The sequence below is a fragment of the Lutra lutra genome, chromosome 3 (genome assembly GCF_902655055.1).
Source record: "Lutra lutra chromosome 3, mLutLut1.2, whole genome shotgun sequence".
In the NCBI taxonomy this organism is placed as follows: Eukaryota; Metazoa; Chordata; class Mammalia; order Carnivora; family Mustelidae; genus Lutra; species Lutra lutra.
The window spans coordinates 106,818,546-106,831,009 of record NC_062280.1 but is presented as its reverse complement, the minus strand read 5'-3'; the positions used below and the strand labels follow the sequence as shown (position 1 = coordinate 106,831,009).

At 41.7% G+C, this 12,464-nt stretch overlaps 1 protein-coding gene across 1 annotated transcript; it reads left to right on the top strand.

Annotated features, from left to right (window-relative positions):
* Positions 1-327: 327 nt before the first annotated feature.
* Positions 328-11,515, top strand: NIFK (nucleolar protein interacting with the FHA domain of MKI67). The gene is made up of 7 exons (XM_047722648.1): positions 328-498; positions 1,621-1,758; positions 6,623-6,731; positions 8,658-8,869; positions 9,950-10,015; positions 10,142-10,222; positions 10,735-11,515. Exons 1-7 carry the CDS (start codon positions 394-396, stop codon positions 10,921-10,923), a joined length of 900 nt encoding a protein of 299 aa, XP_047578604.1. The 5' UTR covers positions 328-393; the 3' UTR covers positions 10,924-11,515.
* The last annotated feature ends 949 nt before the right edge of the window (positions 11,516-12,464 follow it).

Here is a 12,464-nt window from a genome sequence, read left to right as displayed (position 1 = left end):
AGAGAGCCTGAGGTGGGGCTCCATCCCAGGACCCCAAGATCATGACCTGAGCTGAAGGCAGAGGCCTTAACCTACTGAGCCACCCAGGCGCCCCTGGGTCTTTATTTTTAAACCTCTCCTTGAAAGTGGCTGGCCGCAGTGTAGGCATGAGCAAGTTACCTTTCGCCAGTTTAGACAGGTGGTGGAAATGAGAGCAAGGCCAACGGGCGCCAAGCCAGCAGGGGGCACCCGAGCTCTCCCTGGACCCTCCCGAGCTCCGCCCCGCCCCCCGCGCCCTATGTCCGGCCTCCGCGCGTCACCAGGCATGTCCCCCCCTACTTCCGGTTTGGGGAGCTGAGCGCTTGGTGCTTCCGGTGCTGCCGCGTGGGGCTCTTTGGCCTGGAAGCCATCGCCATGGCGGTCTTTGCTGGCCCAGCCAAGCCGTTCCTGTCGCTAAACCCGCAAGAAGAGGCCAAGTTTCAGAAGGAGGTGGCGCAGGCTCGTCGGCGCGCAACCCAGGTGAGCAGCCACCGCAGGTCGGATTGAGAGAGGAGGGGGCAGACAGGTCCGCTACCTCCAGCGACTCCCAGGGTGGGCTGCAGACCTCATGAACTTGAAGGCCAAGATCTCTGAGACCGAGAGGGTTATACTGATAGGGAGAAGGGATTTAGCCTTGTAGGCCTTAGGGTCCTCCTGTGGAAATACGGGGGAGGTAATTGGTATGATGCAAGAGGAGGGTCAGCTGTAGGGAATGGACTCTGATACCGAAAATCATCCTCCGGTTAGAGATGCCACTCCTCTGCTTTGCACCCGAATTTGGGAGGGTTGTTTGCCTGGTTGGTGATTTTGGAGGTCTTCAAAGACAAACTTTACAGAGTTCCATTTAGGAACTAGGGCCTCTGGCATCAGGTTTTATTCGCCTTGTTTTTTTTTGTTTTTGTTTTTAGCAAAAACACATGTTTGGGGGCGCCTGGGTGGCTCAGTGGGTTAAAGCCTCTGCCTTCGGCTCAGGTCATGATCCCAGGGTCTTGAGATCGAGCCCCACATCCGGCTCTCTGCTCTACAGGGAGCCTGCTTCCCCCTCTGTCTTTGCCTGCCTCTTTGCCTACTTGTGATCTCTGTCTGTCAAATAAATAAATAAAATCTTAAAAAAAAAACACACACGTTTGGAAAAGTTAAAAGTGCTTGTTATGGAAGGCAAGAGCATGATGACTGAGGTGCTGACAGGTTGGTGGACACTGTGAAATTGTCTCGAAATTGTTGGGTTAGGTGGTTGTGAGTCAACGGTGATGTGCAAGCAAAGTTGAAGGGTACGTTTATGTGGAGTTTGACCAGAAGATTTGAAATGATGTGTTCAAAGATTTACTTGCCTATCCATTGGTTCATCATATAGTTGATTGAGTGTTTCCAGGGTTCCGGGTGCTGCAGTACAGGCTAAGACAATCCACCCCTTGACCATTGTCCTCCTGAAGAGGTAGACACCTAATTTTTCAGTTACTAGTCTGTAAGTGAAAAAACGGGGAAGGTTTTTGATCTTTTGTCTTGGACCGAGAGAGAGGGGTTTTGCAGGTTGTGTTGCAATGTGATTTTTTTTTTTTTTTTAAATTAACATTCGCATGTACCTGGTCTATCTGTCTTCAGCGTCAGGAGAAAGAAAAACTGACTCCTGGAGTAATCTACGTGGGCCACTTACCTCCAGCACTTTACGAAACCCAGATCCGGGCATATTTCTCCCAGTTTGGCACTGTTACAAAATTCAGACTGTCCAGAAGTAAACGGGTAAGATTAAATTAGATTGTTTTGTTTCTTACAAGCATATGAGATTTGACAGTTTATAGAGTGATCATATATTGTTTGTCACAGTTCATTTCAGAAAAGGGAGTGGGTAAGATTTCGAACCTGAAACTGTGAAAAGAGGAAAATCAGTGTTACTGTATATGTTTGTTTTACTATTAAAATTGCCCCAAATCTTCAAATTAAATTGATAATCCTAGTAAATGAGTCATACTTATTCTGAGGCTACTAAGCCAGGAATAGATGAACTTCTGTTTGAGAAGCAATTACGAACATCTTGTATTAGCCTCTGGCACAGGCATCCCTATAATAGCAAAGGTTTGTATAGTGCGTAGTTAAGAACAAGGCTATTGAAGCCAGACCATGTAGGTTTGTGCCCTGGCTGTACAGGTCACTAGTTATGTGACCTTAGACAAATTATGTAATTTCTCTATGTTTCCGTTTTCTAGTCTGTAAAGTATGAATAAAATACTATCCACCTCATAGGAGAACATAATCAAAGATTAAACAAGGTAACAAACGCAGAGTTCTTAGAACAATACCTGATAACAGTAAACCCTTTATAAATTTTACCATTATATTGAACCTACCTCCTAATGAAGAAAACATTTGTACGGTTGGTTTCCGAAGTAGAAGAATGGCCACTTTATTTTCTTCCCTTGCACGCATCCAGTTTTGGTTGTAACCATAGACCTCTCACTGTTGGAATCTGGTTTTTTGTTTTGTTTTTTTTTTTTTAAAGATTTTATTTATTTATTTGACAGAGAGATCACAAGCAGGCAGAGAGGCAGGCAGAGAGAGAGGAGGAAGCAGGCTCCCTGCTGAGCAGAGAGCCCAATGCGGGGCTCGATCCCAGGACTCTGAGATCATGACCTGAGCCGAAGGCAGCGGCTTAACCCACTGAGCTACCCAGGCGCCCCATGAATCTGTTTTTTCTTGATACAGTTTTCCCACATTTTATCAAAGTTGAATTTTATATTTGATTTGGTATGTGAGGAGATAGGGTATGCATCCATCATATGCTAGTTATCATAAAGTCACAGATATTAATGTTGTCAAAGCAACATGTTAGCATTAAAGAGAATTTTAGATTTAAAATGCCCTAGTATCTCTTCCATCCTAACCAAAATAACATTTTGTCTGTATTCCTTCCCTTATTTTTCCATTTCCCTTTCCCTATTTATAATGGTTGCATATTATGTGGGTGAGATATTTTAAACATCCTAAAGTCTGCTAGAGTATTTAGTGTCTGTTTGGTAATCCGCCATTCACTTTTATCAGATATCAATTTGATCTCACACTTGTTTCAGATATTTGTTCTTTAAGAAATAAATTACAGGTAGACTTGAGGTCCCTTTTTTACCCTTCCCAATCCTCTTCATTTTCTCCCCATGTCCAGGGACTTAGTATTCGTGAATCCAGTGCTCTTCATTACTCTGTGTTTTTAAATTTTTACGATGTGTTCATGTATGAATGAATATAGGTTGTGTATTTAAATCAACATTTTATCATTCTTTAACTGAATTTTTTCATTAACAATCTATTTAGAATTTTATCCATGAAACATTTATTGTTGTTGCTGTGTTCCTTTGCTTGAATATATTAAAGCTTATCCATCTTATTGAATATTAGGGTTTTGGTTTTGTTTGGGGGGGTTGTTTGTTTACAATTTTTCTGTGTTATCGGTGAATCTACTAGGAACATTCTTTGTGCGGGTATAGGCATACTCTTCTGGAATAGTAAATTCTGGGGGTGCCTGGATGGCTCAGTTGGTTAAGCATCTGCCTTTGGCTCAGGTCATGATCCCAGGGTCATGGGATCAAGCCCCATGCCTGGCTCCTTGCTCAGCAGGAAGCCTGCTTCTCCCTTTCCCCTGTGCTCCTGCTATGTCTCTCTCGAATAAAGTCTTTTTAAAAAATAAATGAATAAAATTCTCTGGACTTTGGACCCACTATAAGAAATAAGTTTTATAGCACAAGCCTGCACACACATATATGTATGTAAAGATAATTGAAATAAGTCATAAGGCAGTACTTAACCTTTCTATTTAGATTTTTGTAATGCTTTTCTGACCCACTAAATTGATTTTGTTGCCTTCTTAAAGGTCACATTCAGAGTTTGAAAACTACTGCTTTACAGAATATCCTCATCCTCAGAGTCACTGAGTATAGAATGCTCATGGTTTCTGTATCTGCCTTACTCTGTGACACTTGTAACATTATGTGTGTGTTGGCCATTAGAACTCCCATCGTCTATGAATTGCCTGTTCACATGTTTTCCCTTTCTTATGGTTGTCTTTTCTGAAAACTTTTTTTCTGCATTTTCTGGGACGTTATTTTGTAAATGTTTTCCCAAATTACAATATAGCCATTGTTTTCCTCAGTTTTATATTTGGAAAATGTTTCAAGGCTACCAGCAGGTAGAAAGAACATTATGAACATCTCTGCCCCTCGCCTGGATTCACGTGTTACTAACATCCTGACACATTACCTTCATCTCTCTACTTGTCCTCTAGAACACTTCATTGTTTTGCTGAGCCTTTTGAAGAAAGTGATAGTCATAATACTTTAACACTAAATACTTCATAAATTTAAGAATAGAACATTGTCTATGTAACAACAGTATAGTAGTTTATAATGTACTGTCCCTTTGCATACATCCTCAGTAGTCCCGAAATGTCTTTAGTTATTCTCTACCCATTCTGGAATCCAATCGAGGTTCATGCATTGTATTTGGTTCTAGCTTTTCAGCCTATCTATAACAATCTTCTTGCCCATTTTTGCTTAATTGTTTTGCTTTTCTTGACATTGGCTTTTTTGAAGAGTTCAGGTCAGTTGTCTTACAGAAGGCTTGCTGCTTAAGGAGATGCACTAAAATTTACCACGTCCAGCATTGCTGTTGCATAATAAAAATTTCCCCCTCTCACCCCAGTTTTGACTGTTAGCTCAGTACTTTGAGCATTCTGGGATTACTAGGTAAAATAAGTAAACGTGTTTGGATTTTTTTTTTTTTTTTTAAATCTCTATACCCAACATGGGGCTCAAATTTAACAACCTGAGATTAAGAGTCACATGCTCTATCAACTGAGCCAGCCAGGTGCTCCTGGCTTTTGGTTTTGGTTTTGGTTTTTTGTTTCTTTGTTTAGTCACTTTACGTGTATTTTTAAATTCCTTCTCAGAAGGTTTATATCAGTTAATTATGTGGTACAGTAAGTTTAGTATCACAGTGTGTCTCTTCTACTCCACCATCTTTCCCCTCCCTATTAAGAGAGAGGAGTATAAAGAATTTTCGGGCATACAAATTTTTACCAAAATCCTCTTGTTGCACATAATTAAACAGTGGGCGTGTCCACATTGCTAGTTAGTGGCACTGTTGGTGCTAGAAATGAGCCTTCTGATCATTGGATGTTTTCTTTTTTTTTTTTTTTCTTTAAAGATTTTATTTATTTGCCAGAGAGAGATAAAGAGTGAGAGCAAGTGAGTACACACAAGCAGGCAGAGAGGCAGGCAGAGGCAGTGAGAGAAGCAGGTTCCCTGCTGAGCAAGGAGCCCGATCCGGGACTCGATCCCATGACCCTGGGATCATGACCTGAGCCGAAGGCAGTGGCTTAACCCACTGAGCCACCCAGGCATCCCCAAGGATGTTTTCTATTTCCATAATCTGTATTACCAGTTTTGATCCATTTCCAAAGATATGCTTAAATGTAAAATTGTGAAAGATTCCCATTATTACTAATAATTAGAACCGCTGGGTGGAAATATTTGTTTTTCCTACCCTCCTAGGTTTTCTGGCTGGGACCCTGTAAACTTAATGTCCTGCTTTTAGGCAAATGGAGGAGGGCAAAGGGCTTTTTTGTTGTTTACTACTTCCAGTTGCTTTCGGCTTAAAGTAATCCTTATGCCAACGTGGAATATTTGGGGATGGCATATTCTGCCACCCTACAGGAACATTTGTGCTCTTGACAGACTTTGTGTAGAGCATTTATGAATTATTTCTTCATAGCAACCCTGTGAGAGTGATTATTTTGTCCCCATTTAATAGAATGAAAAACTGAGGTTTATTGTTACTTACCTAATTATCACAGCTGCGTTCCAAACTTGGGCATTTGGATGCTAGAACCCATGCTCTTATTACTAAGGTGAAAAAATCCACTATGTTGTGCTGAGGGCAGGAATCTAGGACATGTATTTCAGAAGATGTTGACAGCGTCCCTTTGCCATCAGTTATGAAGATGATCAGTTATTAGTAAACATGAAAATGAACACATTATTTTATTGATTAGCTTGGCAACACTGAGGACTTAGTTTCTTTCCAGTTCTTATATATAAAGTGAGAATTAGATGACCTGGATTGTTTGCGAAATATCACACTATCTGCTGGGCATTGTGAATACATGAATAAAATGACTATCAGTGAAATTGGTAATGAGTAAAGGACTTTGGGCCTTACCAGATGTGGGCCTTACCTTCATGTGGTAAATTCCAGCTGCATTGGTAATGTATTTATCATGTAATCAAAATTCTAGGGCTACCTCAAAATCAGGGCATGTCCTGCCTATTTTGGATCTTTTCTTTCTAGTATATTTCATTTTCACATAATCTTTACACCCAGTGTGAAGCTCAAACTCACAATCCCAAGATCAAGAGATGCATGCTGTACTGACTGAGCCAGCCAGGCTCCCCAGATCTGATCTTTTCCCATAACAGCCCTTGCACAGTGCATTGAAGTTAGAATAATGTTACTCAGTAATGGGGCTAATGTACATTATTTAAATTAATGACATTTCAGGACTTTCCAGACCCTTTAAAATTTAATCATTCTACTTTTTGTGGTGGGTTTTCCATTGCAGACTGGAAATAGTAAAGGCTATGCCTTTGTGGAGTTTGCATCTGAAGATGTTGCCAAGATAGTTGCCGACACGATGAACAACTACCTTTTTGGTGAAAGACTCTTAAAGTGTAAGTGCTTTTCTCTTACCCGTAGGATTGTGTGGTTGCCTCCTGCTGGTGCATGGCTCTGCTGAGAAGGACAGATTGCTTAGCTCCTTGGATGTCCCACTTCGTCTCTGGGATGATTCTCCGAAGTATTTAAGTGCAAGGATATGAACGCATTTTCTAGAATTTTAAAACCTCTCACTTCCAGAGTGAGAGCCGTTTTAACGCTAAGATGGAATTGGGACAAGTTACTACATTGGCAGAGCAACTGACCTATCTCTAATGGGATATGGAAGGCTTCCCTGAGGAGGTATCATTTCGATTGAAACCTGAAGATTAGATAGGAGTGAGCCAGGGGAAGGGAATTATCATCCCTGGCTTAATGGGACAGCTAAAAAACCAGAGGTGACTAACTGTACTTAGTTGCCTGTGAAGGAATGTGAGGAGAATAGGAGATAGAGGAGGTCAGGTTACTGAAGGCCTTAAAAATCTGGGAGTTGATAGGGGCGCCTCGGTGGCTCAGTCATTGAATGTCTGCCTGAGATTGAGCCCCACATCTGTCTCCCTGCTCAGCAGGAGGCCTGCTTCTCCCTCTCCCACTCCCCCTGCTTGTGTTCTCTCTCTCGCTGTCTTTCTCTGTCAAATAAAGTCTTTAAAAAATCTGGGAGATGAGAATATATCCTGAGGGCAGTGGAAAGGCACCAATAGATTCTAGATAGGATAACATTAAAGGCAAGAAATCACATTTGAGAGTCCATCTGAATGACGTTGGCTGCGGCTCTTTCACAGGAGAAACTATGAGGAGCAGAGGGGAGACAACACCAGCTTAGTTTATCCTACAGAAAGTGGAGCTGCCCACTTTGCATTCCCAGAGCTTCCCTGTCTGTAGCTCAGTGCCCTGGAGGCAGAGTTAACTTTTGGCTTCTCTGTGCTGATGGTGGAGTGTGTAACCATACCAGGTTTCCAAACCACAGACATGTGTTCACGTAGCTGATGAGCTGCCCACGTAGCATGTCTCTCTTTCTGTTCCTGTTGCCGTGACAGAATCCCAGTGGCCTCATGAGGTCATGGGTTCATTTCACACATAGAAAGCATGGCTCTTGCCAGGAGGAAATGAGCCAAATAGGTGGCACAAGATGTGTCAGGGACCGCGTCGGTAGGACCAGTGCTGCGCTGTATCGGACTCGGAAGAATCACAAAAAAGGTTCTGAATCCTGATAAGAGTTCAGATGGAAGATTAGCCTCATTGTCCTTTTTTTTTTTTCCCCCTGAATGGAAGTAGTGTATGTTGGAGGCGAGCCCAGGAAAATACAGGTAGGGAGTAGAGAAGTGAGAGGAGACAAGTTGTTGAGGGTGTGTTAACAAGCACATTACCTCTCAGGCAGCTGGGCTCCATCCTGCCGGGTAACACAGGGAGACAGATTTACTCTATCTGACAGGCAAGGGAACTAGGGTATTGATCTACCAACTCCCCATCCGTCATTGGTTGAGGGTTGATGCAAGTGTTTTGGCCTGCCTTGCACATGGTCGCAGTGTTCTTTCATAGCCTGAAAAGGGCCCTTAAGCAGAGAGCTAGAGATAAGCGGTAAGCTAGCTGAGTCCTAGAGAGGTACGCAGAGATGAGGTGGAAAGTGATTCCTTGTGCTACAGCAGGTCGCACAGCCTGATATCCTGCTAGCTAGCTTCTCAGTGTCTTGATACCACCAAGACATTCCTTTATACAACTCCATGTTTCTAGCTCCTGGAACAGTTCTTGGCATTTTTTAAGTAGATACTTAATAATAATTGTTGGCTGTATGCCTTTCTTTTAGGTCCCTAATTTATTGTTTCAGTCTTCATGTAAACGGGAGACATCATCTTGATGTTGTGGAGGGGGCTGATGCTGGTGAAAACTTCAAAATCTTCTCTCTGCCACTTGGTTGAAAACTTCTTTCTTTCTTTTAAATGTAGGTCATTTTATACCACCCGAAAAAGTACACGAAGAACTTTTTAGAGAGTGGCATGTTCCATTTAAAAAGCCATCATATCCAGCAGTGAAACGGTATAATCAGAATCGGACCCTTCTTCAAAAGCTACAGATGGAGGAGCGATTTAAAAAGAAGGAAAAATTACTCAGGAAGAAATTAGCTAAAAAAGGAATTGATTATGATTTTCCTTCACTGGTAAATACTGCTTCCCAAAATGTTTTTTGTATTTTTTCTTGGGGTGGGCTTTGTACCTCATTAACTATAAAACATATTTACGGTTTTATACATAAAGAGTCTAGCCCAGTGTTCATCATATGCTAGGCCTTGCCTAAATTTTTTTTTTTTAAAAGATTTTAATTATTTATTTAACAGACAGAGATCACAAGTAGGCAGAGAGGCAGACAGAGAGAGAGGAAAGGAAGCAGGCTCTCCGCCGGGCAGAGAGCCCGATGTGGGGCTGGATCCCAGGACCCTGGGATCATGACCCGAGCCGAAGGCAGAGGCTTTAACCCGCTGAGCCACCCAGGTGCCCCAGCCTAAATTTTTGAAACACTGCATTATAGGTTCTTTTTTCCCCCACTAAAGATTTTTACTTATTTATTTTAGAGAGAGTACACACAAGTTGTGGGGTGGAGGGGGTGAGAAGCAGATGCCCTGCTGAGCAGGGAGCTCAGTTTCAGGACCCCAAGATCGTGACCTGAGCTGAAGGCAAATGCTTGACCCAACTGCATTCCCGTTACGCACCTGCACTGTAGGTCCTTTCTAAAAGAGCAGATCCTATGATCTCCATTATACAGAAGAGGAAGCTCTTGAAAGGAATTAGCTTAGAGTGCCTGGGCCGCTCAGTTGGTTATCCACCAACAACCCATGGGAACCATGTGGGAGCTGGGATGATGAAGCTGGAAAACAGGCATTCGAGAAAGCTTCTCAGTAGCCCATTTGCTGCTTTCTGCGAAAGCCCTGCTTCATGATCTAATCCTGAACTCTCCCAGACTGTGGCCTGCCTTTTCACATTCTTCTAGTACACATTTCTGATTCAGCTTTCTGTGTGGCCAGCTCCAGGTTTTGGCCCCACTTCAACCTCTGCAGCCTGTGCCCATTCCTTAGTTAGGCCCCCCTTCCAGTTTTGCCCTTAAGATCGTGCGTTTTGCTTTTTAAATTGAAATGCTGTGTCATTTGAGGATAATTTACTGATAATATGTGTAAGGCTCTAATGGTAAGTTAAAAATGTAAATATGCAAGACTGCCAGTTCATTTTTTTTATGTCCATTTAAGATTTTACGTAAAAAGGAGAAAAGAAATGCTTCAAACACTGGTCTTCAGAAATCTACAAATAGCCAGGTAAAATTTTATTTATTTGTCGTATTACATGCCAGATATTAGGAAAAGATAAATTGGGAAATATATTCAGGACTACTATTGCTGATAAACATGTAGATTGATGATGTCCCTTAAAATTTATTTAAGGTCTTATCAAAGAAGAAGAAGAAAAAGGGTTCAAAGGTTTCACATACTCCTACTACTCCTGAGAAGACTGTGGATAGCCAGGTAAAATTGTTCTCAGTATTCTGGAAATGAGATGTTCTAAAAGTGATTGGAAAGAGGAAAAGCAGGGGCACCTGGCTGGCTTGGTCGGTGGATTTTGCAACTCTTAATCTCACGGCTGTGAGTACACCACGTTGGGTGTAGAGATTACTTTTAAAATAAATAATTTTTTTTAAGAAGATATTATTTGAGAGAGAGAACACAAGTTATGGTAGGGGCAGAGGGAGAGGGAAAGCAAACACACACACACACACACATATTATTGTGAGTTTACTGCATTGTTTTCCCTTTCAGCAAAGTGACTGAGTCAGTAGGGAGAACTGAGGCTGCTATCTTTATAAATGTAGCAAGTCTAGTTTTCTATCTAATAGCCTAGAGTGGAGTATATTGCGTGCAGCTGTCTCACCGAAAGGGGTAAACAAGCCTAAAATAACAGGGCAGGTGGGGTGGGGGTAAACTCGTTCCTAATACCTTCCTATATTCCTGTATTACAACCTTTTACTTGTTGAATCCAGGGCCCCACGCCAGTTTGTACGCCAACATTTTTGGAGAAACGAAAATCTGAAGTGGCTAAGATGAACGTTGATGATAAAGATAATGAAATAGTTTTCAAACAGCCCATACCCAGTGTAAAAGAAGAAACACAAGAGACTCGGACACCTACCCGTTCAAGAAAAAAAAGACGAAGGAAAAGCAATCAGTGATTCTGAATGTATTCTATTTCTTCTGAAAAATGTGGTTTTAGTGTGAGGGCTAATTCTTTGTATTTAACTAGCTGCAGTGGAGTGCAACCATTGACAAGATTCTTAGAGGAAAAACTGTCAGTTCAAGGCCCTACGGAAAGCAGTCAGTAGCTGGTTTACCTGCCCTTGCTGAGATGCGCGGGTGCCTAGTTTGCCGGAGCCAGGCTCACACTGCCTCTTTGTCCTGGTCCCTAGTTTTCTTTGCAGATTTCATAGCTGTCTTTAGTTACTCTGCCTGGATAGAAAAGTCACCATTTACTGCAGCTTTCCTTGTTACCATCAAATAAAAAAAATAAAATCTTGACCATCTACATGGTTCTCTGTTGGGCGTGCACCTTTAACCCGTAAGGGCACTTAAACATTGTGTGCTTCAAACTGGAAGTTACATTACATGGAGAGAGAAGTATAAGTGTGTGATTACTTTTACCATGTTTAGTTTTTGATGGGTTAGCAAGATTTAATAACCCATCATTTTGTGTGTATCATGGATGTGGGAGTGTATTTCAAGAATCAGTGATCAGCAAATAAACTTTCTACAATTCATTTGTATGCAGATGGGACTTAGATTTTTTTTTTAATTTAAATTCTAGTGTAATTAACATACAGTGTTACATTAGTTTCAGGTGTACAATACAGTGTTTCAGCACTTCATACATCACCCAGTGCTTCTCACAGCAAGTGTCTTTAATCCCCATCACCTGGTATTTTTCCCATCTGCTCACCGCCTTCCCTCTGTTAACCATTGGTTTGTTCTCTATTGTTGAGAGTCTCTCATGGTTTGCCTCTTTTTTTTCCTCTCTCTTTGCTTATTTGTATTGTTTCTTAAATGCCACATATGAGTGAAATCATGTGGAATTTGTCTTTCTCTTGACTGACCTTTCTTATAGCATAATACTCTTCTCTCCACCCATGTTGCAAGTGGCCAGATTTTGTTCTTTTTTTATGGCTCAGTAATATTCTTTTGTAAAGCCTTGGGTGTCTTGAAGTAAAATAGTAGGTTTTCGCCTCCTCGACTATTTTAAAGTTTTTTTCTTTTTTTTTAAAGATTTATTTATTTATTTATGTATTTGACAAGGATCACAAGTAGGCAGAGAGAGAGGAAGGGAAGCAGGCTCCATGCTGAGCAGAGCCTGATGTGGGGCTCTATCCCAGGACCCTGGGATCATGACCTGAGCCAAAGGCAGAGGCTTTAACCCACTGAACCACCCGGGGGCCCCTATTTTAAAATTTCTGATACTCTTGAAGTGTGTTTTCTTTTAGCTAATCTAGACTTAGTAAAAATGCACATTGCCACCGAACATTTTCTCCTCCGGTGTTTGTTAAATCTTTTAATAATGTACTGGACTGGGTGTCCTGATTCAAAATATAAACGAGAATTTGTTTCACGTGTACAAAGAGCAGATTTTACCTCTAGAATAGTACCTGACGTAGACTATGTTCAGTATGGGGATGCCTGGGTGGCTCAGTCAGTTAAGTGTCTGCCTTCAGCTCAGGTCGTGATC

Bases quoted from the DNA above. Each gene is read 5' to 3' on its own strand.
- NIFK (XM_047722648.1), top strand. From the start codon at position 394: ATGGCGGTCTTTGCTGGCCCAGCCAAGCCGTTCCTGTCGCTAAACCCG. The intron at 8,870-9,949 runs GTAAATACTGCT...TGTCCATTTAAG, and splicing joins ATTATGATTTTCCTTCACTG to ATTTTACGTAAAAAGGAGAA. The intron at 10,223-10,734 runs GTAAAATTGTTC...TGTTGAATCCAG, and splicing joins AGAAGACTGTGGATAGCCAG to GGCCCCACGCCAGTTTGTAC.